Source organism: Pinus tabuliformis, chromosome 5_2 (assembly GCF_031772625.1).
Source record: "Pinus tabuliformis cultivar Carrire ecotype Pingquan chromosome 5_2, CPIR1, whole genome shotgun sequence".
NCBI classification, from domain to species: Eukaryota; Viridiplantae; Streptophyta; class Pinopsida; order Pinales; family Pinaceae; genus Pinus; species Pinus tabuliformis.
This window is the reverse complement of record NC_142306.1, coordinates 1,074,477,730-1,074,505,217: the sequence shown is the minus strand read 5'-3', so window position 1 is coordinate 1,074,505,217 and position 27,488 is coordinate 1,074,477,730. Positions and strand designations below refer to the sequence as shown.

At 35.8% G+C, this 27,488-nt stretch overlaps 2 protein-coding genes across 2 annotated transcripts; one reads left to right on the top strand and one right to left on the bottom strand.

Annotated features, from left to right (window-relative positions):
- The first annotated feature begins 1,396 nt into the window (after positions 1-1,396).
- LOC149162950 (glyoxylase I 4-like) lies at positions 1,397-4,222 on the top strand. The gene is made up of 3 exons (XM_089437468.1): positions 1,397-1,874; positions 1,995-2,100; positions 3,518-4,222. The coding sequence occupies exons 1-3, from the start codon at positions 1,693-1,695 to the stop codon at positions 3,821-3,823; spliced, it is 594 nt and encodes a 197-aa protein (XP_089293594.1). The 5' UTR covers positions 1,397-1,692; the 3' UTR covers positions 3,824-4,222.
- A 13,152-nt stretch (positions 4,223-17,374) lies between these two features.
- LOC149162949 (uncharacterized) lies at positions 17,375-18,100 on the bottom strand. The gene has a single exon (XM_089435317.1). It carries the CDS (start codon positions 18,098-18,100, stop codon positions 17,375-17,377), a length of 726 nt encoding a protein of 241 aa, XP_089291443.1.
- Positions 18,101-27,488: the final 9,388 nt, after the last annotated feature.

Genomic DNA, 27,488 nt, shown 5'->3' with positions numbered 1-27,488 from the left:
AAATAATCCAATTAAATTTCCTACATATAATTTCTATTTAGTCTAAATAAACAATCATATTAAATCTCTTCCATATGATTCCTATATATATTGTAACACTGATAAACTAGTGTTGAATTACTCGTTAAACTTAAAATTCAAATCTAATTCGTAAACTTGAAACAATAAAACATGTGATATGACAGATACACATAAAATTATAATTATTTTTTGAAGTCAAAAAACATTTTAATCATTCATTCATTAAAAAAAATATACATATATACTTTATGCTTATGGGCCTACTATTAGAGAATCTAATAAAAAATATACATCATGCTTTATGCTTATTGGCCAACAACTAGAAAATCCAATCAATATCACACTCCAAAAGAAAATTATAACGAAAACATACATCATGATTTATGCTTATTGTACAACTAGAAAATCCAACCACCCCCACCCAAAAAAAATCCAACCGCATCCCACCGCCCACCACAAATAAAAAATCTCTATGTGAAAATTTTAACCATAATGATAAAGCCAAAAAAAAAAATAGAGTCAAATAAAATACGCACGAAAATCTGGGCGCCAGCAAAGGAACGGAGGAGGCGTATGGAAGTGATATTCTGGTAGCGCATGCAACAAGTGTCACCATCACCACGCCCAAATGACAGTGCCCACTGCAAACCTGACGTGGCAAACATATCTTTACAGATCATTATCGTAATACGTACTGACGCTGATTTGTTTGAGGTATCAATTCACATGACGCCTGCGCGTGTCGTCTCTTCCCCTCTGTCCAAAGTGGAATCTGAGTATTTGAATTTACAGATATATTTGAGTCACGCAATTTGATGGGGTTCGGTAGAAGTCCTTTTCCGATAATCAAGTGGATGGAATTGGATGATGAATAATCCGGGTTTTTTTTAATAAAAAGTATTCAAATTTTGACAAATTACAGAGTAACTTCCGTAATGGAACAGTTTACTCAGGGCATCAACGGTTTTTGATTTTACTAATTTGTTGAAATTGGGTGATGAAAATGATTTTTTAAAAATATCTTCGAATCTAATAAATTGAAGCAAAGTAAAAGTTTACAAATTTTTTAATTTTAATATTAAAAAAATATTTTTGTCGGAAAAAAATGGAATATGTATTCATAAAAACCATATATGATATCTAAAAATTAAGTGGTCATCTTTAAAAAAAAAGATAGAAAGAAATTACTAAATGCTACCCGGAAGGAAACAACTTGATACAGTTTCAATAAATTCTAATTTTCGCTTAAAAATTCAATTAACAAACCCTAGCTGAGTAAAAGTTTACAAATTTTATAATTTCTGGCCCGCAATACTCGGGATGCAGACTGAAGGGTCGCATCAATATTTATTAAACACCACCCAAAACGGCCGCGGACCGCGAGTTCGTGCTTTCAAATCGTCCATGGTGAGTGGGTAGCTGCTGTCTGACAGTGACCCAAAAGTTTTTCCCAAAATAAAATACAGTTGGGTTATTCGTGGATGCCCATAAAAGCGTGTTTGTGGACGCTAGGCTTCAAATATTGTCTGCTTCTTCTCTTCGCCTTGGTCTAAATTCTCTGTTAGATCAAAGATCACTCAGGGAATCAATCCTCCCGAGTTCAATACGCGGGCACTCCAGAGATCCAGAGCTTCTCTCACTGGCAAAACTCCTTGGACCATAAAAGAAAAGATGGCGGGAAATGCTGCAAAGAGCACCTCGGCCAAGGGAGCTGCCGGGCCACTGCCCCTTGTGTCTGTGAACCATATATCCCTGGTATGCCGATCTGTTGAGGATTCTATGGACTTTTATGAAAATGTTCTCGGTTTCTTTCCTATTAAGAGGCCCGGATCATTTAACTTCGATGGAGCATGGTAAGTGGATAAACAAATACACATGGCCATGGTAAGATGCCAGGATCTACATGGGGAAATGGAGTGTGCCAATAATTGCTTTTGGGAATTGTGTTGATCTCACTATTGTTTTTCCTGTAGGCTCTTCAGCTATGGAATGGGGATACACTTGCTGCAGAGTCCTAATCCAGAGGCAATGCCCAAGAAACAGGAGATCAACCCCATGGATAATCACATGTCCTTTCAGGTATGTTTATAGAGATCAATCCCATGGATAATCACATGTCCTTTCAGGTATGTTTACAGAACGATAGTCTCACTCCCCAAAGAAAACAAAACGATATTTTCACTTCACAAAAAGATCAAATCCTGTGGGGTCTGGTTGTTTTCACATATCAAACCACTTTTCGACAGGAAAATAGCTTTGGCGACTGCCGTTAAAGAGAGGCCGCTTTTCTTAAATGTATATGAGAACAATCCCTACGTGAACAGTGCTTTCTGAATGGTTCTGTTTTTATTTTAAATTTGCTGATTGTATAAAACTTTACAGGGTAGACGATTATCCAGAAATTTACAGGGTAGGTTATTGAAAAAGTAAGTTAATAATTGGAGAAATAAATTAATAAGTGCCGAAGGATGAAAGGTTTTTTTAGATAGGATTCTCTACCTTATGTAACAAGAAAAAATAGTATCTAATTATTTTATATTTTGGAGTTTTTCCATTTTGGGGTTTTTAGCTGGAATTGAGTGAAACAATTTGCGGTCAAATTTTTGATTTTTTTGTTCTTTAAATTTGGTTTTTGACTATATTTATGGATTCAAACACCCAAAAAAATTTCTGGGACATTAGAATTGTGGAGAGTTCACAACTAAAACTTATAGTTCCAATATTTCCAAATTCTCTGCATAATTTTAGGCAATTCCACCAGAAAAATATACCTGAAAAAATCCAAAATGAATAACAAGTAGACTAAAGCATAAAAAAATTCAGTATAGTGTTATACATTAATATACCTCTCAGATATCTAGGAAATCATCTTCATTTGTATTGTAGATTCATAATATTTCTGAACTTTAAAATCAATTGTTTGACTTAGCTTTTGTGGGTTATCAATTATATTCACCAGTCTACAGTCAAAATAAATCAAATTAAATTTAATAAGCATGAAAATATGTGTTTTACTCCCTTGTAATTTTTCATTTCACACTTTTAAAAAGACCCAAGTTACTTATGCACAGGCCAAAAAAAAATCAAAATCAAAGCAAAAGTCCCATACATGCCATTTATCTGTCTCCTGTAAGCTATATAATTTGATTACCATACCAGTTAAGCTACATAATTTGATTACCATACCATTTAAATGTTTTGTTTGGTTACAGACATTCACTTGTAATGGTTAATTTATCTGTCTCCCGTGAGCTATATAATTTGATTACCTACCATTGAAATGTTTTATTTGGTTACTAAGATTCACTTGTCAGTGGGAAATGATTCATCTAGAAACCTCTCTGACGTTGAAAAATGTGCCTCGTAATATTTTTTGGGGTTGAGAGATGGCTTCAAATAATATCCTAAAATGAACTTTAAAATAGTGTAAGAAACTATGCTATTCAAGGACTTGGGCCAAAAAAATATTACCTATCTGATATTTGTTTATTGTCAGTGTGAGAGCATGCAGGTAGTAGAGAGCAAGCTTGTTGAGATGAATATCAAATTTATAAAACGCACCGTGGAGGAAGGAGGAGTTTATGTTGATCAACTCTTCTTCCATGACCCAGATGGCTTCATGATTGAGATCTGCAATTGCGAGAATTTACCAGTTGTGTTCTTGGGATCTGCTTGCCCTCTCAACTGCCAATCCAATGTTTCTTCAAGTAATGCAGCACTCCAGCAGCAGCAGCAGCAGCAGAGATCCACATCATGTGCACCAGTTGCTACCATGTCTCACCAAATGCTCCGAGTTCCTTGAAGAAAAGAAGCCTTTCAGCTTCTTCGTTGGGCCTTCCATCATAGATAGCAATAAAACTGTGTCTGTTTAGTTTTAGATGCAATCTGAGATTGTGAGTCAGTTATGCTGTGCCATGAGTTGTGAGTGCATTTGTTGCCCATGCCAAGGAAGCTGGCGTGTGATGCTTCCTGGAATTTGCAAGATGACTTTGTGTTTTACTATAGCGATCTACTACCATTTGATGATTCTTGACTTGATCGCTTCAAGCGCTTGGAAAGAGTATGCAGTAGAGTAGACTAGTTAGTAGTTTAGACTGAAATCCTAATCATGTGGGATGTCACTCTAAATTTATAGAACCTGTAAATATATATACCCATGCACGTTGAGTATTGTTTATAAAAATATGTTATTTTGCATTTATTATTTTTGTTTAAATAAAATAGATTTTTACAGTGATATAGAATAAGGTGCTCATAACAGAAATGAAGCAATGGAAGCTCTATATTCCATTTGATAAAATAATTTAGATAAATTTATTTTTACATATATAAGATATTTACAAATAAAATAAAGAAATGGAAGCAAAATTCTCCATGTGAATGAAAGTAATATTTTTCATTTAACTATATTTTATTTGATGGCTTAAATCACTTTAAATATATATATAAGATCTAAAAATAATTTAGGTAAAAATTAATTTTCCACCGTTCACAATCATACACATATTAAATAAAAGCTTTTAAGTATTTTTAAGTGATTATTAATGTTTTAGGTGATTATTATTTCATTAAAACAATATCATCAACATAATAAGAAGGATGATGATTATACTGGCTAGAGATATGGGCTGGTACAACTTGTTTTTTCCAATCATCATTGTAACACTCTAACTTATCGATGTAAATGATTACCAAATAAGAAACAACCTTGCTCCATTCAGATAGTAAATTAATTTGTTCCCAAAACCTCTTAGTTTTTTTTCCAATCATCATTGTAACATTCTAACTTATCGATGTAAATGATTACCAAATAAGAAACAACCTTGCTCCATTCAGATAGTAAATTAATTTGTTCCCAAAACCTCTTAGTTTTCCTACACTTGGCAATAGCATTTTATATAGTTTTATGATAACAACTCTTAGTTCATAGGAACTTTTAGCTTTTCTAAGTTTTTTCTAAAAATTAGTCCAGTTTAAAATAACAAAATTATCCCCAGTCAAATGATAATCCATAAAACTAGCAAATAATATCCCATAAAACCTGCTTGTTCTTTTAATTTTTTTTTTCAATTAATATTTCATAAAAACCCACAAATGATATCCTATAAAACCCACAAATAAACTCTGAAATATTTGAAATTCCAAAAAGACCATAATAAAATCTGGCAGAATTTTTTGAAAGTCTAGTTTACAACTATCAAACTTAGATGCTCTAAAGATTTATGATAATGCTGAATTCATTTCCACTCTAAAAAAATTCAACCATTCATTCTGTTTTTTTTTTTAATTTTTATCAACTTAAATATCACCAGTAATACATGGCAATCAATATCTGCAGCAGAAGGCTCAGAAATAGCACTTGGAATACACTGCAATGAATAGCTGCAGTTTGAGATGATACAAAGTATATACAGCGACGCACTGGAATCGTTGCAGAACAATAGGATACTAACTGATTTTCAAGATGCAATTGCACTGTGTCTCCGTTTCGATAACTATAAAGAGAAGATGCTGGGCCAATTAAAAACCCATGCTGCCAGCGGAGCATGCAGTTGAATAAAATAGCCACCAAAATCTGTGCATGCAAGTTGAATAAAATAGCCACCAAAATCTGGGCCGCTCCCGTGACCCGTGGAGGACCGGAATGGAGGAGGCGTAAGGAAGTGATGTTCTGCTAGCGCATGCAACAGTGTCACCATCATTGCCCACTGCATGCCTGACGTGGCATACGTATCTTTACAGATCATACCATAAGATACAACTAGTACGGACACGCGTCCAGCGAGACTCATGGTAATATTTGTTTTTAAATTTGTTTGAGCTATCCATTCACATGACATCGGATGCTCTCTCCTCCACTGACTCAAACACGACCCGACGATTCCAACGCGGCGCCTGCCCGTGTTGTCTCTTCTCCTCGGTCGAAAATGGAATAAACCCCAGCAGAATAAAAGTTTACAATTTTTCTAAGCTCAATTATAAAAAAATCCGAACTGCTCTAAAGATGGAAACAGCTTTAATTCCAATTTTCCTTTCAAAACTTAAAATAACAAACTTTAGTAAAGTAAAAGTTTACAAATTTTCTAATTTCAATATTACAAATTACAAGAAATTCCTAAATGCTAAATGCTATAAAGGTGGAGAGAGCTTATCTGTAATATTTTTCTCTCATAATATCAATAAAATAAAATAAAATAAATCATTTTTACGTATAAGTGTTTACACAATTTATACACTTATCTTTGAACTTAGAAGCATAATTATATTAAAAAGCATGTTACTATCTTCACAATAATGTAGTATTAAAATATTCTCATTTTAATATGGAAATTAACATTGTCTTCACGCTAATATGGCGTGATTATTTGCTTTACATATAACTTACTGGTGGTTAACTATGGGTTACCCACTGGGAGCTTCCGAACTCTCTAGAATTCAACCCCTGCATAGCAGTTCTCCCTTGGTATCAGTGCTCCATCTATGGTGGGAACCTGCTTTGGGATCTGCACTTGATCAACGTTGGGTGGCGCTTGGGGCAGCATCAGTGCAGATCACGGGGAAGGTGTTAGAGGGTTACTAGCCTCCCCACACTCGCGCTCGGTGGTTTCATTGTGCAAGTTCTCTACTTACGTTCTCGACTCTGCAACTTCCGCATCGTTTAACATTTTTCCTTGAGTTTCCATGGTTCTGCCATCGGTCGGAAGCTATCATGGTGTGCCCCAGCGTATGCTTTAGCTAGGGTCTTCACCGAAGAGGTCATGTACCCTACCAGACTGAGTTATTGTTCTATTTTGCTTGAGTTATTGTAACATAGTTTAATATTTGGGGTTTTTGCAACATGAATGGTAATCGGTGGCCCTTTTCATTCTAAGATTTGACTATTCAACTCGCTCGACTCTCCCTTTGTCAACAGGGTTCAGGTAACTGTTATATTTTCCCTTTCCTATGCATGTAGTTTTGGTCATGAGTACAGGCCAACCCGAGATTGTTAACTTGTTTTAATTTCTCTGTTGTTAATGCAGGAGAATCTTCCCTGCACATTTCAAAGGTGCATCTGGAGTTTCGACGCTTAGACAAACAACCTCCAGGAGTTCCAGATGTGATTGCAACATCTCAGAATGTGAAAATTGACCTTCTTGCATCATGGGCTTCTGATATAATCTGCATTGTGTCCACCCATACTTTTAGAAAGGGTTTTATTTCTAGTTAATTGGGGTTTTAGCTTGCATGGCTTTTGTATGGGGTTTTTAGTTTGTTTAATTGGCATCACCTAGAGGGGTTACATTCCTTTACATTTAAGAACTATTAATTAATGGTCGTAGCCATCAATGACTATAGATCCTCTAGGTGAACTCTCAACCATGTTTGACCGCAAGAGAGAGACAACTATATATGTACATTTTTAATTTCTTTTTGTACTCGAGTTTGATTCAGGACCCATGCTATTACTGTGTAGCAATTTTTGTTTTGTTAGAACTAATTCTATAATAGTTGTGTTGAATGTATCATAATGTCCTCTATTTGTGTTGCTTACTCTACTAGGACATGAGTACTAAATTTTTTCACATAATATTATACGACATCCTGCTCGTTTCCTTGCTTACGATGACATGTCTGTATAAAAGGTTCGGTATTCTTCTCAGTCTTGCCTGCATGTAGAAAAAAAAGTTACTAATTTATTATTCCATTGTATATACCAGGGCCCGTGAATATTGGGGATTGTTTCTTTGCAGTCTGTAGGAAACTAACCCCAATTCTTGGCTTTTACCCTCGTTGCAGCTCGTTTAACCTTTAAATTTTCATTCTTCTACAGTTAGGAGATTTAGATTAATGGTGTATGCACAGTGCCCAACAACACAGTTTACATTCATTTCCACCAGTTAACGGAGCATTTATTTAAAAACAAAACTCCATGCATCACAATAACATCATTCGGTTAACTCATATAAGAATTAAAATAGTAGTTATTAGGGCTCCTATTCAGAATACATTCCCATACATAATAGCAATATCATTTTGTTAGTTTCCACAGGGAATAAAAAAAAACCATGTAAAACTTCATCCATATCTACTAGGTTCATTTATACTAGTTTCACAGAAAACATTGTTAGACAATTTTCACTGTAGTGTCTTTTCTTAGTGAGATAACTTTGATGACACTTGGACAAGGTGATTTTGACGCAATGATATAAATATTATGCATGTTAGACTTATGTATATGCTTGTATGATATAACCCTGGTTTAGGTCACACTATTGCTACGTGCTTATGATATAGGATGATTTTAGTAACACTGATTTTGGTTAAGTGCATATTATCGATGTTTTCTCTTTTGGTATCCTAGTTTGGACATAGGTGTATGACATGGATGATAATCCAATATTGAGACACATAGATCCATGGATGATCATGGTTATGTGGAACATATGGTTAATTATGATTTATGGATGATATATGATTGAGACATAATCTTGTACTAAGCAGGATGTGGCAAGGGACTTGGTTATTTGCAAACCAGGATGCTCAAATTATAAATGACTGTGGAAGTCATGATACATGATTTTTATGATTATATATGTTTAATATTGTATTGAGCAAGATGTGATAGGGGGTGTGGTTATTTGCAAACAAGGATGTTCAAATTATAAATGGCTATGGAAGTCATTTCTCCAGAACCAAAATGATTGTGGAAGTCATGCAAAATATTTGGTAAAATGTGAATAAGTTAATTATGAAATTCATTAGATATCTTTGATCTATGAGATTGTGATGTGTGCACGGCTTGGAACAAGACCTTACCAATGAACCATCAAATGGGTATGAGCTCACAATTAGTACTTTAAGGTGAAGCGCGGAGTTTCAATCTAGAGTAGATGATAAGTCATGGAAATTGCGGCGCATAGTCTTAAAGCCATGAAAGATAAAGATGTGGAGTCTTGGATCTATAATAAAAGGATTAGGGCACGGATTCCTAAATCCATGAAAGATAAAGGCATGGAGTCTTGGATTTATAATAAAAGAATTGGGATGATTTGAAATTGATCATCAACTAAAACTGAAGTAGAATTTGATTAATCGCCAACAGTGAAATGATTTTGTTAGATCTAAGACTTTTGTGATCCATAATGTATATATTAGTCTTTCAGATTAATCACATCGTTGAGATTGTGTCGACGTTTCGAACCAGCTAATGTGGTTCATCTTCAGGACAAGGTGAGAAATCAGTAGATCTGAGGGAATAAATAGCAAGGATGCATCACTACTCAGAGTTAACCTTAAGTGTTGAATGTGAAAGATTGAAGGAAAGCAGTTGATTTAAGACTGAATCATTAACTTAAGAAACATAATTAAGCTTGAATTTGCAGTAAAAACAGAGATAGAAGACAACAAACATTGATTACGGAGTTCGTCCTTGATGGACTACGTCTCTGGGTTCGCTTTCAAGATGGGCGTCCGCTTTATTAGGATTGATCGAAAGAGGTATTTTACACAGCAAAAATACCAGACTGAATGTGCACACAGGCACTTCTGGTCTCTGTCAACAGAAAGCTCTCTCTCCTAGCTTTCCAACACCTGTCTCAGTTCCCAAGTTCGCCTTTGGACGACCAAGATACACTCAAATCAATAACTGCCTCTCTGGCTCAACATCTGCTTACAAGACTCCAAAATCACTCTAATGCCTTTTACATGAGAAAATGATGAATTTATAACCTCCCTGGTTCATTCGAGGCTCTCATGGCTAAGATAGGCATGAATGGGTGTATTAAGGTTGAATGTGCTTGGTCTTATTACTAGCTGACACCTTAGGTAAGTGGTTACATGGTGTGATTGTATTAAATTTATGCCAAAATACCAATAGAAAACCCAAAATAGACTTTATGATAAAACTTTACCCCTAATGGTCTGCTACCAGCGCGGAACAACTTAACCGTAGGCTGCCACCTCCACGGTCATCCTCCAGTGGTTTCGGCTAACGTTGCGCTCCGATTGTTTCATGTGATAGCCTACCTCCGACAGTTGTGGCTTACTTGGCGGTCTTACGCCAATGGATCCGGTGAATTGTCAACAACCTCCGCTGCAGTCACTGCTACGGTTACTCCTTCGACTATTCACATGTGCTTGTCTCTGTTGCGGTGTCCAAACCCGCGCGGCTTAGGGGTTGTGTGTTGTATTATTTTTAATATATATGATTTAATCATAAGTCCGAATGTGGGTTTTAGCCATAGGTTTTATGCATATAGGTCTTATGAATTAGGTTTTTCGCCATAGTTTTAGTGCTAGGTTTTAGGATTAGATCTTTAGCATAGGATCAAGACCTTATTACATCACCATAGCAAAACCCATTACAAACCACTTTGTCACATTATGACATTCAAACACCATGAAGTTTAAACAACGCCGAAAGAACTAAAGACAACACTAGCGACGCTGATGACGCTGAAGACGACCTGAACTCTCTGGATACACTGGAATGATAAGATCCTCATGGATCATGGGACGCGGAGTCCTAAATATTTAAAAGATCAAGGTGTGGAATCGTGGATCCTTGGAGTAGATCAGGGTGCGGAGACCTCAATCTACTAAGGCACAGAGATGAATGCAATAGGGACGCATAACCCCTATTCTCCGGAAGAAAATGCCACTCATGGGTAGCTCAAGGATGAAATTCATTAATAAAGTCTCATTTCTGAAAATTTTGGAATGACTTTCTAAAAATAGAAAGTCATGTCTAGCATCTCAAGTATGACTTTCCAACACTAGTAAGTCACCTTCAATCAATGGGTAATCAAGTATAGTTGAAGGATGGTCACTTAACTTATCATTACTCAATCCTAATAGTTCAATCTCGACTTAATCCTCAATATTATCATCTTTTATGAGACTATGATATTATTATTAAAAGGGAGTTACAAGTCACCTTCATCTCCTCAATCACTTCACACTTTTCTCCTTGATGACTCTCATGGATCTATGTAAATCTCTCTCTCTTTTAATAACACATTACACTCTCTTTTATGCACTCATCAAAGAATGACATATTCCTCTTACACTCATTAAAGACATGTCATAAAATATTCCTCTTACGCTCTCTTTAATGCATATGTTACACTCTCCTTAACTAAGACATGCATACCTCTCCTTAATGGCATGAGTTACACTCCTCTAAATGGAATACAAGGCATGCATATTACTCCTCCTTTATGACAAGAATTTGTTGCTCCTCTTATATATGTGTCTCATGTATTCTCACTTGGGGGAGGTGCATGGTGATACCAAGAGTTTGAGAGATTTGAAGAAGATTGTGAGAGGGAGAGATTTGGAGAGTAGCCAAATGCTAATCTAAATTACTAAGTATCTCTACCCAATGGAGTTGAACATGAGTGGTATTGAGAGGAAGTAAAACTTATCTTCCTCAACTTGCCTTGTATATCTCTCTACTGTTATATTTTGGTACTGCTTGTGAGCTCTTACAGCTCGGGGGTTCTAGGGGGAGAAGTTCTCCCTGGATATGGTTGGGTGGAAAACTGGATGGTTCAAATGAGTTGGTTAAGGAATCAGAGATGAATTGTATTCTCAGCGATTAGAGTTTCACATCTGATCAGGTATAAATTTAATTGTCTTGAAATTTTAGTGTTGTAAGCATCTAATTTGGTTTAAGCTTATGTTATTTAGAATATTATTGGAATTATTATTGGTGTAGTTTATGGTACTAACCTTGGTATTGTAGCATTTGAGAAAGGAAAGCCAAATATTGCTTAAGGTAATTCCAATAAATAATTTCCAAAGGACTTGGGTAAGAGTTTCATGAGTTATGGTTTTGTTTCATTTTAATTGAAATAGGTAACTAGAGACATGTTTTAGAAATGGTTTCAGGATATGTTGCAAAGTGTTTGGAAAACAAAATACGTAAATGAGAAATGCTATTATTTTTATTATATATGCAAATGATTATGCATGAATAAGTTCTAACTTGCAACCTACGGGAGAAGTAAGGAAAGTGACACATACCCAACATATACCTGAAGGAATCACTTAATCATCCCTTACAATAAAAATGAAAAATAATCACATCCAAGAGATTCAATGAAAGTAATTGAGGTAATTTTATGTCATTATGTGCTTCCAATACTTTCAAATGTAGATGACAAGTAAGGATACGTAATGCATTAAAATAATCATCACTTGTTAACTATTATTTTGGAGTGATTCTTAACAACTGAGGATGTTTTCCATGTTTGATGGAATGGTTGAATGAAAATAATGCTTGATGAATCTCAAAACTCTTCAACTCATTTACAGTAGATGAAATGATTTATAAAAGTATTTGGGAAATACATAAGTAATTATAACTTAATTCTGTGTTACTATTTTTTTATTCATGGCTGTAGATTCAAGTTTGCATGCCATTTGTTTGACAAAATTTGTAAATGAGATTCTAGGAGTTAGAAGATTTGCTAGTTTAAAAAATTGCATCCGTGGGTGTTTTCGTAATGATTAAGGTAAACATCAGGAGGTATCCGTTCCATTAGAACTTGTAACCTCCGACTTGATTCCAAAAAAATACTTTTCAAAACCCAGATTGTAAATCTGGGCGATTTTGCAAATTGTTGCTGTCAACTGTGTGTGCTTGTTGTCAAGTTTTGGGTGAAAGAATAAGATGATTTAGTCCCTGTTTTAATATTTTTTTTATTTAAAGAATTAATTTATAAATTATATGAGCTAAATAGGTTGTGGAAGAATCTTAGATTCATTTCAAATTACCTTAAGAGATTCTGACTTCCAACTGTTTGATAAAATGCCTCAATGGCTATAGATTGCATGCTTGCAAGTGTTTGTCAAAAGGCCTCAATGGTTGTAGCTTGTAGATTTCATGCTTGCAAAGTGTTTGTCGAAACTTCAATGGATGTAGCTTTTGTGCATATAAATTGTTAGAGTAAATCCCCTACTTACTGTAGCTTTTATGTACTAGAAAATTTATGAATAGATTATTTAATAGATGTAGCTACCTATGTCTGCAAGTTTTTGTATGAATGTGAAATGATTTTAATAAGTTGTTGGAACGTGAACAGAGAATAAGACAATTGTTACTTTTATTATCTAAAGCTTTCATTTAAAAAAAGGGTTGTTGTTGGAAACATTTTTACAGTGACTAATTATCTAGTATTTTGTGCAAGTAAGCATAATAAGTTTTATCTGAGCTTCATGTATTCATGGGTGCAATCTTATGTTTCAATGGTTGTAGCAAACAACTAGTGTACCCAATTTTGGCAAGTACAATGTGTTATTTGGCACTTTTGAAGAATAATATGTTTCTGAATTTGTAACAGTGGTTGCTCTTGCTGCAACATTCATTATACGAGTCTCATGAATGAACCAATGTTATTGGGAGTTTTTAATTGATGAATCAATAAACATATGATATTTATTAGATTTTCTGATGAAGAAAGGCATATTCCTCCTTTAGTTATCTTGTTATAAGTAGGTTAATATTCATATTCTTATATGTGATAGAAGCATACTAATTTATGTTCTTGTGGCATACTTTTATGGTTATGATGTCAAGAGTCAATAAGTAGAACTTATTTAACATATTGTAGGAAATCAAATAGGTTGATCTAGATTAATGTTCACACATGGCATTATGGTGGAATTTATTTCCAGTCTTACATAGAGCTCATGTACAAGTATGAAAAGAGCACATGCTATCATATTTTAAACTTGAGAGGAAATGTGTTTTGGAATTGGTTTTAAGGGAAAGTTATCCCTGACTTCTTATGTGATATTCTTATATTGAAATATATGAAGGGACATGATTACATGATAACTAAGTTTGTAATGCTAAAAAAATGAGTATTAGTGATTAATGTGACCTCTACTTCTCTATATTATTGATGGTTGGTAAGGTGGGACCTTACATTCACCCATGTGAGTATTATCCTTCTGTCATTTCTTTAATGCACATAATTTATGGTTCCTATATAATTACCATTCTCTTAAAATTACTAGTATAAGTACCAGGTTTGTAACACTTATCTATTTCCTAAAGTGGTCTGTCACAAGATTACGGAAAGAAGGGTGCTCCTCCCAACCTGAGAGATCTAAAATTAAGCCTGGTACTCCCCCCGATCCAATTCCATGCTCAAAACAGTGAGACCGACTTGTCTCTTGACCACCTGATGCCAACCAGTTTCAGTGATTGACAATCTCTGAGTTACACTGGCCAACCAGCTCGAGAACTCATACTTGATTTTCTCTTTCTTGTCCTGTCAGATTCTGCGAATCAGAAATCCAGAACAATCGTCCCCTCTCTGCATTAGGTTCCTCATAACCTCTTGGCTTCCCAGAATTAATTTTCCTAGAGCTCTGATCAGGCAGCTAACAGCCAGCCCTTAACTGTCTTAACTATTTTAAACATGGAATCTTGTCTCACATCCCTCCTACTGTAACCTTGTAATTGACCCCTAAAACAAAACATTTTCCAGGAATATATATATATATATATATACACACACACAAAACGTTCATAACTTCCAATAAGTCTTTTACTGCAGTAAAACAAGGTAATCCTAAAATTACCCTTGCAACTGAGGGACATCACATCTTTCCCCCCTCAAGTGGAATACTGTCCTCGGTGTTCATTTGCCTTTGGAACAGGCTTGGATAAGCTTCCAGCATAACTTGTTCATCCTCCTTGGTGGCCTCTTCTGGGTTGAAGTGCTGCCATTGCACTTTAACCTCGGGGATAACTCATTTCCACAATACGGTTTCTCTTTGATCGAGAATACATATGGGTTTGACCATGAAATCCCCATCCAGTTCGACCTACATTCAAACACATTCAAGGTTAAATCTAGACTGCATTATTGAAGAGAGAGAGAAACAATAATTTTTTTTCTTACACTACTTGAACATCTTGCCACTAAACTGTGTGTCTAGGATCATGTATGTATTCTTTTAATAACAAGACATGGAATACGTTATGAACACGAATATCGAATAAGCTACTGGACCAACTCGTGCAATAATATGAAAGGGACCACAAAGTCGTGGGGCTAATTTAGAATAATTATTCCATCTTAAGGTACTTCGCCTGGGCTTAACCCTTAAGTATACATGATCTCCCACTTGAAACTCTCGATAATATCTTTATTGATCAACATAATTCTTCTGCCGATCTTGAGCGGATTTTAAATAGGATCATACCTTTTTCACTGTAGCTTCCATGTCTTTAAGCATGTCAGGACCTAACATTAGTTTATCCTCCAGGTTGTTCTAATTGATTGGTATTCGACACTTCCTCCCATACAACACTTCGAATGGACTCATTTTCAATGATGCATGGTAAGCATTGTTGTATGAAAATTCCACCAGGTGTATGTATTCCTCCCATTTCGTGGGCTGCTGCATTACATACATTCTAAGCATATCCTCCAACACCTGGTTCACCCGCTCAGTTTGTCCATCTGTTTGCAGATGATAGGCAGTACTGAATTGTATCTGAGTGCATAAGCCAGTGAATAAAGCCTTCCAAAATGCGAAGGTAAACTTCACGTCCCTATCTAAGATAACCATCTTAGGAATTCCATGTAATCTGAAAATTTCCTTCATGAAGATGTCAGTGATTTGTACAACCTTGTAAGTTGATTGGACCGAAATAAAATGAGCAACTTTGCTCAATTTGTCTACTACTACCATTATAGAATCATTTTGCTTCTTTGATTTCGGCAGTCTAGTAATAAAGTCTAGGGTCACAATCTCCCATTTCCATTCAGGAATGGGTAGAGGATGAACCAGGCTAGCTTGATGTTGATGTTCTGCTTTCACTTGCTGGCGTTCCAAACACTGTGCGAGATACTGGGTTGTTTCTGTCTTCATACCAGAACATAAGTAATCTTTCCTTAATTCTATAATTAATTTTTGATATCCAGTGCGCAGTATATGGATTTTTGTGATATTCGTCCAAAACATAAAGCTTAACAGCTTGTTGATTTGGTATGTAAATTTAATTTCTATATATCAACATTACTTCACTGTTAACATCATAGCCTAGTTTCCTTTTAGAATTGTTTCCCTGTTTTGCCTACTGCCATAAAAATTGGTATTCCAAATATTTTAAAGCAGCTTCTCTTATCTGATTTGAAAAATCAAATTTGATCCTGCTAAAGGAAATCTCATAGATACAGTTCAGTCTTCAACTTAAGGCATCAACTACCTGGTTTTCCTTTCCCTTCAAATGTTTAATGTTGAAATCAAACTCACTTAGAAATGTGGTCCATCACGCTTGACGAGCGTTTAGGTTTGGTTGATGAAAGAAGTTTGTTAGGCTATTATGATCTGTCATAAGAATAAACTTCTTTCCCAACAGATAATGTCGCCAAATTTTCAACGCATGAACTATTGCGGTGAGCTCCAAGTCATAGGTTGAATAACGTTGTTCATGGTCCTTCAGCTTCCATGACTCATATGCCACCACTCGGCCCTCCTGCATCAGTACACCCCCAATTCTAGTTTGGCACGCATCAGTATAAACCAAGAACTCCTTGTTCGGATCTTCTATCCTTAGAATTGGTGTTGTAGTTAGGAGATGCCTTAACTGTTCGAAACTTTGTTGGCAATCCTCAGTCCACTTAAAATTCTTCCCCTTTTTCTGCAAGGATGTCAGGGGGTAGGCCACTTTAGAGAATCCTTTTATAAAGTGGTGGTAGTATCCAGCCAATCCTAAGAAGGAACGGATATTTGCCACATTCTTGGGAACATGCCACTCCATGATTGTTTTGATTTTATCCGGGTGATGGTGTGCCCTAAATATTGTATCTCTTCCTTATATAATTCAAATTAACTGTATTTTCACGTACAACTGATTTTTTCTTAAGGTTTGCAACACAATTTGTAAGTTCTTATGATGTTCTTCCAAGCTTTTAGAATAAATTAAAATGTCATCGATAAAAATCAGTACAAATTTGTCAAGATACAGATGAAATATCCCATTCATGAGACTCATGAATGTAGTCGGGGCATTGGTCAACCCGAAAGGAAAAACTACAAACTTGTAATGCCCATAGTGGGTATTGAATGTAGTCTTGCATATATCCTCCTTTATTCTGATCTGATGATACCCTGATCTTAGATCAATTTTCGAGAATACTTTGGCACCCTTGACTTGATCAAACATATCGTCAATTCTGGGCAGTGGATATTTATTTTTTATAGTCAATTTATTTAACTGTCGATAGTCAATGCACAGTCTTAGGGTGCCATCTTTCTTTTTAACAAACAACACTAGAGCTCCCCATGGGGATACACTGGGGCATATGTAGTTTTTATCTAACAATTCTTGTAGCTGAATTTTTAGTTATGTGAGCTCGGGTATACTCATTCTATAAGGTGATTTTGAAACTAGAGCAGCCCCTAGAACTAACTCAATAGTGAAATCTATATCTCTTTTCAGTGGTAATCCTGGTATTTCCTCAGGAAATACATCTGCAAACTCTTGGACTATCGACAGGTTCTTTAGTTCAGTTGTTACCACGTCAATTTTAGCATAGCCCACTTGCACTGCATAGATACGACAACCCTTCTGCAAACATTTTCCGATCTGAGAGGCAGTAATTGGCCTCAATTGTACAGGTCTCTTAATTCCTTGAACTTCACTCCTAATACCCGCCTCATTCAAATAACTAACAATCTTCTCTTTACAATTCACCAAAGACCAATGAGCCTCTAGCCAATCCATTCCTATTAGGATGTCATAAGATCCCAAAGGCAAGACATTCAAGTTCACCTTAATGGTTTGGTTTGCTAATTCGATAGAGAAGTCTTCTACTTTAGCCCCTACTCGTCTCTTGGCTCCTATGGCTAGTTGAACTAGCCAAGGGTTTTTAAATTTCTGAGTTTGTAACTGAAAAAGTTCTACTACTCTAGGACTTACATAACTTAAGCTGGCGCCAGGGTCTATCAAAATTGAAACAGTATGCTTAAACATTTTACCTTCTATTTCAATCATGCTGGGTTGATAATCTGCCTGATGATCTTCCAAAGCCGCATTGATTTTTGGTATGGTTCTTGCTACTTCGCCCATTGTTGAAGCCTCCTGTATGTTCGCTATTGTTCCAATCTCCCACGATGAGGACAATTCTTAATGTAGTGCGGTTCTCCACAACCCTAGCATTGTAGGGGTGTTTTCTGGCCTTAATTACCCTTAGATTTAATAGATGGTTCCACTGGTCTGGCCTCATTCTGAGGTCGAAATTTCTGTTAGATTTTCTTCGAATTTCTCCCTTGTTACCCATTAAAAGTATTTATGGGATTAACTGTTATGTTATTTCTACTATTTTGTGCAGTTCTTTGTCCCTTCTTACCGGTCCAGCCTTTGCCATTATCCTTTTTCTGCACCTGCTGATAACATATTCATGCTTTTCTTACAACATCATCCATGGTTTTGGGATAGTCAAACTCAAGTCATTCCTTCATATGCATTGGTAGGCTACTAATGAACCTTTTCACTTTATCTTTCTCCTCCTGTAAGTATGGTACATATCGCAGCAAGGAAGTAAACTTGGCTACATATTCATCCATAGTCAGCTGACCCAACCTTAGCTCATGGAATTCTTTAGCCTTATCATCATAAAACTGTTATGTTAGATATTTATTCCTGAAATGTTTCTGGAACGCTTCCCAAGTAATCGATTTCTCATCAACAACATGCACCACTTTTACTTCTTCCCACCACAAGGTAGCCTTCCCCTACAGTTGGTAAATGGCTAGTCGGGCTTTTAGATTTTCATCATACTCATAAATTTGAAAGTACTTGGTCATATTTATTAACCAAGACTCTGTTGATTCCTCTGCTTCACCATCATAACTTGGAGGCTTAATATTCTTGAATTCACCTTGTATCTCAACTTTGTGCTTCTTTTCCTTTTTGCGTCCATCACTATCTCACGTGTCTCCAAACTCTTTTTCTTGCGTTTTTCGATTCCCTTCTAATTCCCATGTTTGAATTTCTTCTGGTATGGTATCCTCTCTCCTTCTATGTGATTATTCTCAATTACCATTGTCAGAAATAGGGTTATAATTCCCATGATTATGTTTATCTCTTAGGCTCTTCAGAATACGTTCTTTCTCACGTAATAAATTTTCATTTTCAGTTCGAAGAGTTGTCATCTCTGTCTGGAGTTGCTGAATTGTTTCCATCATAGCGACAATCCTGTTGTGAGATTCATTCTTCAGTTGAATCCATAACTCAGGATTAGTTTCTTCTACTGGTATTGATTCAGGCTCAGTACTGGGTCTTGTTGATGGCATGAAAGTGAGTCCACCTCTTCTCCTCATAGCGCTCTCTTTCTCTGTGAACACACAACACAATTTTGTTTGGCACCCAATCAGGTCCTTAGTGTAGAGCCTAAGATCTAATACCACATGTAATATCTCTCGTTCATAATATCAATAAAATAAAATACTTTTTATTTTTTATTTTTACGTACAAGTGTTTACACAACTTATACAGCTATCCTAGGACTCATAAACATGATTATATTAAGAAGCATATTATTATCTTCACAATAATGTAGTATTAAAACATTATCATTTTAATATGGAATTAACATTGTTTTTCTTCACGTGTAAAACATTCTTTGCATTAATATAGCATGATTATTGGCTTTAATATGACTTGCACTAGTGGTTAACTATGGGTTACCCACCGAGAGCTTTCGAACTCTCCGGAACTTGACCCCTGCGTGGTAGTTCTCCATTGAGATCAGTGCACGGTGGGAATCTGCTTTGGGATCCACACTTGATCAATGGTGGGTGGCGCTTGGGGAAGGATCAATAGTGGAGGTCGTGGGGAAGGTGTTAGAGGGTAACCACCCTCCCCACACTCGTGCTCGGTGGTTTCATTGCGCAAGTTCTCTGCTCCCTTTCTTGGCTCTACAATTTCCCTAGCATTTAACATTTTTCCTTGAGTTTCCATGGTTCTGCTGCTGGTTAGATGCTACCATGGTGTGCTCCATCTTATGCTCCAGCCAGGGTCTTCACTGGTGAGGTCATGTTCCCTACCCAACTCAGTTATTGTTCTATTTTTCTTGAGTTATTGTAACATAGTTTAATATTTGGGGTTTTCACAACAAGAATGGTCGTTGGTGTCCCTTTTCATTCCAAGATTTGACTGTTCAACTTGCTCGACTCTCCCTTTCTCAATAGGGTTCAGGTAACCATTATATTTTACCTTTCATGTGCATGTAGTTTTGGTCATGAGTACAATTAAACCTGAGATTGTTAACTTGTTTTACTTGCTTTGTTCTTAATGCATGAGAATCTTCCCTCCGCATTTTAAACATACCTTTGTAGTTTCGAACCTTAGCTAGATAACCTCCAGGAGTTCCGGGTGTGATTTCAACCTCGCATAATTTGAAAACTGACCTTCTCGCATCATGGGTTTCTGATATAATCTGAATTGCGTCCACCCATAGTTTCAGAAAGGGTTTTGTTCCTGGTTAATTGGGGTTTTAGCTTACATGGATTTTGTATGGGGTTTTTAGTTTGTTTAAATGGCATCGCCCTAGAGGGGTTACATTCCTTCACATTTAAGAACTGTTAATTAATCGTCAGAGCCATCAATGATTATAGATCCTCTAGGCAAACTCTCGGCTCTGTTTGGCCGCAAGAGAGAGACAAACATATATGTACATTTTCTTTATCTTGTACTGGAGTTTGATTCAAGACCCATGCTATTACTGTGAAACAATTTTCGCTTTGTTCGAACTAGTTCTGTAACAATCGTGTTGAATGTATCATAATGTCCTCTATTTGTATTTCTTAGTTTGATAGGACATGAGTACTAAATTTTTTCACATAATATTATACGACATCCTGCTCATTTCCTTGCTTATGATGACATGTTCGTACAAAAGGTTTGGTATTCTTCTCAGTCTTGCCTGCATGTAGAAAATAAAATTTACTAATTTATTACTCCATTGTATATACAGGGAGCCCTGAATACTAGGGATTGTTTCTTGGAAGTCTGCCAGGAAACTAACCCCAATTCTCATCTTTTACCCTTGTTGCAACTCGTTTAACCTTTAATTTTTCATTCTTCTACAGTTAATGGATTTAGGGCTCATCTATAGTATTCACAGTTGTTTACAGTTTAGATTAATGGTGTATGCACAATGCCCAACAACACAGTTTACATTCCTTTCCATCAGTTAATAAAGCATTTATTTAAAAACACTGCTCTATGCATCACAATAACATCATTCGTTTAACTCTTATAAGAATTAAAATAATAGTTATTAGGGCTTCTATTCAGAATACATTCCCATACATAATAGCAGTATCATTATGTTATTTTCCACAGGGAATAAAATAAAACCATGTAAAACTTCATCCATATCTTCGGAAAGAAGGGTGCTCCTCCCAACCCACAAGAACCAGAATTAAACCTGGTACTCCCCCCGAGTCAATTCCATGCTCAAAACAGTGAGACCAACTTGTCTCTTGACCACTTGATCCCAACCAGCTTCGGTCATTGATAATCTCTGAGTTCCATCGGCCAGCCAGGCTGAGAACTCATATTTTATTTTCTCTTTCTTGTCCTCTCAGATTCTGCAAAAGGAACAAAAATCCAGAACAACCATCCCCTCTCTACCTTAGGTTCCTCATAGCCTCTTGGTTTCCTGGAATTACTTTTCCTTGAGAGAGACCAGGAAGCTAACTACCAACCCTTAACTGTCTTAACTGTTTTGAACATGGAATCTTGTCTCACATCCCTCCTTCCGTAACCTTGTAATTGACCTCTAAAACAAAAACATTTTCTACGAAATATATATATATATATATATATATATATACAAACACGCACACAAAAATTCATAACTTCCAATAAGTATTTTACTGCAGTAAAACAAGGTAATCCTAAAATTACCCTTGCACCTAAGGGACATCACACTATACAAATTCAACAAATTTCCATTTTCACTCAAAAATTCAAATGATCAGTTTAGATCTATCTTAACGAGAATTTACCAAGGGATTAGATATATTTTCACTGTAAAAGAGGTTTGCCTCGAGAGTTAGTAGATCTAAAATTAAGATGACCCACAGAGATTTGAACTTTGAATCTCATACTTTACATACTAGCACAACCACATTAATAAATGTGGTTGATATACGTCGATAGGCATATATCAATCACATACACAACCACATTAACAAATGTGGATGGAAACGCCGATAGTCGTTAATAGTATAAATGTAATATTAATGATAATATTAATATTCATACTGATAAATATAAAATAATAATAATAAAATTATTATTGATTGTTAGAGATTTCAGCAAAATCACATAGAGAATCATTTGTCGACGCGTTTCGAACCAACTAGTGTGGTTCATCGTCAGGACAAGTTGAGGAACAAATCTGAGCAATCCGTTAAATAGAGTATGCAGGTCCTTCAACGACTATATGAACCAGCAACAGTTAAAAAGTCCTTTAACGGTTAGAATATATATATATATATATATATTATTAATTAATTAATTAATTATTATTATTATTTATTAATTAATTAAATTAAATAATATATATATATATATATTATTTATTAATTAATTTAATTAAATAATATATATATATATATATATATATATATATATGATAACCGTTAAAGGACTTTTTAACTGTTGTTGGTTCATATAGCCGTTGAAGGACCTGCATACTCTATTTAACGGATCGCTCAGATTTGTTCCTCAACTTGTCTTACTCTTGACGATGAACCACACTAGTTGGTTTGAAACGCGTCGACAAATGATTTTCTATGTGATTTTGCTGAAATCTCTAACAATCAAGTATGGATCAGAAGTCTAAACTCTTTAAAAATTATTATTATTATTATAATCATTTTAAATTAATTATTAATAATAAATAATAATAATAATAATAATTAATTAATTAACAATAATTATTAATAATAATTAATATTAAACCCAAGGGATTAATATTATAAGCCCAAGGTATATAAACTTCAAAATATTATTAACACTAAAATAAACATGGTTGAAGATGGTTGATTTTCATATTGAGTCAATCGCTGTCACCATGCGACATTGGACCATGGATGACCATGATTGGCTTTAATATCGAGACAATCTATGTCACAATGCGACATTGGACCATGGTTGAGTTTCATATTGAGAAAATATTTGTCATAATGAGACATTGGACCAAGTTTGACCATGGTTAATGATGATTGATTTGTTAATCAATGTTGTCATTGATGTCAATATGGCATTGGTCGAGATGGAAAATATTCTTGAGGTGCCTAATGAATATCATGAAACCCTAGAATGAGATGATAAGGTTGAAGACAATAGATGCATGGTTCCAGATGATGATGTCATAATTCTTGTTTTATAATAATTTCATCAATTAATATGTCAAGTCACTAATGAAGAAGTCTTAAGAAGTGCCAAGTGCGAAGTATTTAGAAGCCCTTTGATGACATATGGAGGACTACATTTGATGATGTCATACACTTGACGAATGACCACACTTGATGAGGTCTTGATAATATGGTTGGAAGACTATTTTGGAGTTCTCCTAATGACATGATTGCACTAGTCTATGATGACATTGTTGATATGTCATGCTGCATGGATGTTGCACTCCTACATAATGACTCTATGATCCTATGATGACATTGATAACAATGAAGAAGCCAAAGAATGAAGAAGCCACGCTGTCCCAAACATTCCTCATGTTGTCCCAAACTTTTTATGCATAAAATTTAAGGACAGTCACAAAGAAATATTATTTTGGACACCTTGGAGGAATCCTTTCAAAATGGATCCTAGACATCCTTAAAGAGGATTTTTTGTCCTCTTTCTAACGAGCCTTTATTTGCCCCTAAACTCCCAATAGTTTGTGAGATATTGAATTTTTAAGTTCAGGAAATTATTCCTAGCAGTGAGCCGACCTATACTCAGTCAGACAAGGCAGCCTCACTTCAAATAGACGTCTCCCTTCAATTATAAACAAAATCACTATCAATATAAATCGAAATGCGCCTATTCAAGCTCATATTTTTCGGTGGAGACAAGACAAGAGGTAGAGAAGAAGCCGCAACCTAGAAAAGCAAGGAAGACAAGTTTGTGGAATTGTTCTTGGGTTAAATAGTCTCCCACAGGTTCGATCTAGGAGCAGAGAAGTTGTCATAGATTCCATGGTCGAAGCTACCGTAGTTGTCGTGGTCGAATTTGTCGTAATTGTCGTGGTCGCAACTGCCATAGTTGAAGCTGTCGTAGTTGTCGTGGTTGAAGCTACCGTGGTCGAAGTTGTCGTGGTTGAAGCTACCGTGGTCGAAGTTGTCGTGGTTGAAGTTGTCGTAGTTGTCATGGTCAAAGTTGTCGTAGTTGTCTTGGTTGAAGCTGTCGTAGTTTCCATGGTTGAAGCTTTCGTGGTTGAATTTTTCCTAGTTGTTGTGGTCGAAGTGTTGATCTATTGGGATTGGAAAAATATAGCTTGTTGAAGTCTTCTCTTGAGAACAAAATAGGGCAGAGTTGGAGAACTTTGTGAAGCATCGTATTGAAGATTTGTAGAGATCATTGAAGACCATGATGCATTGAAGCCATCATGGGGTGACCTTGAAGAAGTTTTGTTTGGGTAACATAAAGATTTGTGGAGACACCTTGTAAGAAGACAAAGCTGTCATTGATGAGCTAAGTGCTTTGGAGATCAAGGGCATTGTTGAAGCTTAAGATTGACACAGCTCGTTGAAGAAGACACTGGGAGTCGTGAAGTATAACCAAATATATATTAATGAAGTAAAGCAAGGGTTGGATCCCAAGAGGTTGGAGCCTCGAAAATACAAGGTTGGTGCCTTGGAGGATAGGGTTGGAGCCCTAGAAGATCAAAGTCCTCAAGAAACCAGGTCAAAGCCTGAACCATATATAGGGTTGGAGCCTTTGAGGTTGGTGCCTCAAAATTGACAAGGTTGGAGTCTTGGAAGTCCAAGTCGGTGCTTGGAAAATACAGGTTGGATCCTGGGAGATTGAATATCTGTGTCTTCATCTAGGGTTGGAGCCCTATTTATATTGTACTTTATTTATTGGATAAATTAATAAAATCATTTATTCTTATTATGCATTTTGTGGTCTAAATATAAGTGATCTAACTGGTAAAAATAACAATTGAAAAGAAATACTGATTCACCCCCCCTCTTAGTATTTTCAACAATTGGTATCAGAGCCAATACCTTCAATCAAAGACTAATAGCTTGAAGGTTGATACTTAGAACACGAATGGAAAAGCCAAGGAAGAAAGCCTCCAATCCTTCTAAATATGTCTCTTCCTCAATCGTGAAAACTGAAGACAATCAAATTGGGAAGGTTCCATTGTTCAATGGAAACTTTGATGTATGTAAGATAAGAATGAGAATTTTCTTAATGGCTCAAGGTGTTGGAGTAGGGGAATCAGTGATTACTGATAACACGATGGACGACGAATCTAAGGAGTACAATAAAAGAGAAATGAAGACAATTTTGAATGGGCTACCAAATTCTATAAAATCCAATTTTGAAAAATGTTCATCAGCAAAAGATATATGGGACAAACTTCATGACCTTCACTCAAAAGGAGAATTAACCATGACCTCTAGTCAAGAAGATAATGGAAAGCAAGAAGGAAATCTAGAACCCATCATGGAAGCTGAAAATAAGAGTGATGACATCCAGGCCAAAGAGGACCTAGAAGATGAAGAAAATAAAGAAGACTTTGAAGAAGATCTATTGACCAAAATTATAGTTTCCATAGAAGAGATTAATAGTTTGAAAAAGGAAAATGAGAAACTTAAGAAGAAAGTGCAAGATGGTGACCAGGACAAGGCAAAGAAGGAAGTTGACATTTTTAAGTTTCAAGTACAAGAAAGAGATGAGGAGATCACCAAAATTAAGGAGGAATTTCATCAAAACAAAAGAAATAATCATGAAGAAGTCATATCCATGACAAATCAATTGGATAAAGCAAAGAAGAGGGAAGAAACTTTGTCAATCCACCTTGAACAAAGACTCAAGAGCTTCAACAAACTTAAAGCAAAGATTGGTCAATACAAGGAAGAGGTCTCCTCCCTTAGATCTCAACTAGAAGAAGCATTGAAACAAGCACAAGGAGCTGAGAAGGTAATCGAAGCTTTGGAATTCATAGAAGGACAAGTTGATGAAGTAGAAAAGGAGAGAAACACCATGACGTGCCAACTAGAAGAAAAGGATGATGACATCATCAAGTTAAGATTAGAAATCACTTCTCTTAAGGCACAATCATATGAAGCAACCAAGATGAAGGAAGAGATGGAGATCAATTTATCAAAAAAGGATGAAGAATGCAAGAAAATGAAGGAAGAAATTCTATTTCTTAAAAAGGAAGTTGACTTGTTGAATAAGAACTTGAAAAGTTCTCAAACCCTAGATGACATCCTAAGTCATAAAAGGTATCCCCTTGATAAATCAAGTCTTGGCTATGCATGTGAATCCTCAAGCAAGAATGATAATGCTTCAAACATCAAGGATGTAATGAAGCCTGGAAGAAATGTTGATTCTCCTAGTTCCAACAAAGGCAAGGAGAAGAATCAAGAAAACATTAGAAGAAATCTTACTCCAAGAAGACTTGTAGATGGTGTCAAGAATACAAAAGGCAATGAATATCATCAAAGAATCCAGAGGCAAAAAAAATTTAGAAGTACATCAAGGAAATCTTCATCTCCTAGGTACCAAAGTATATTTCTTGGTTATTTCTATTCTTGTACAAACTTTGGGCACATGGCAAAAGATTGTAGGGCATATCAAAAAGACAAATATAATGGTCCCCATCAATCTCCTAGAAGCAATTTTGCAAGAAGTCATGATTCCTCATTCATGAAAAATATGGAGTGCTTCAATTGCCATAAAATTGGACATATGGCACATGATTGTAACTTGACTTGGGTCCCTACACAAGCTAGAATCATGACAACCAAGCCAGAAAAGAAAGTTACACAAATATGGAGAAAGAAGCAAATTGGATTTGAAAGTCTCTTGGACACTCTAGCCAACAACACATGTTGATTTGATGAAGACATCAAGATGTGATATCCCAAGTGTTTGATGATGAGACTCTGCCAAAAGGGAGACCATGCATATAGTTAGGGGGAGCTTGTGATCATTCTTGCAGAAGCTATCTGTGAATGGGCCCTATGAAATTCTTGATGAGTCACACATGGACAATCATATTTTGATAGATCATCTCTTGGGAGAAACTCCATTGAAGAACATGATTCCTTACTCATCCGATGGACTATTGTTGAAGGTTTCTTCCACTTGATCACAAGCCATAAATGTTTCTTTTCTAAAGAAGCTAGAGGAATTTATGCAGGCAGGGGGAGTTGGTTCATCACATGAAGAAATGTAAACACATCTATCATGGACCACATTGCTA

Coding starts and splice junctions, on each gene's coding strand:
- LOC149162950 (XM_089437468.1), top strand. CDS start 1,693: ATGGCGGGAAATGCTGCAAAGAGCACCTCGGCCAAGGGAGCTGCCGGG. Junction 1,875..1,994: donor TTTAACTTCGATGGAGCATG/GTAAGTGGATAA, acceptor TTTTTCCTGTAG/GCTCTTCAGCTATGGAATGG. Junction 2,101..3,517: donor ATAATCACATGTCCTTTCAG/GTATGTTTATAG, acceptor GTTTATTGTCAG/TGTGAGAGCATGCAGGTAGT.
- LOC149162949 (XM_089435317.1), bottom strand. CDS start 18,100: ATGGGCGAAGTAGCAAGAACCATACCAAAAATCAATGCGGCTTTGGAA.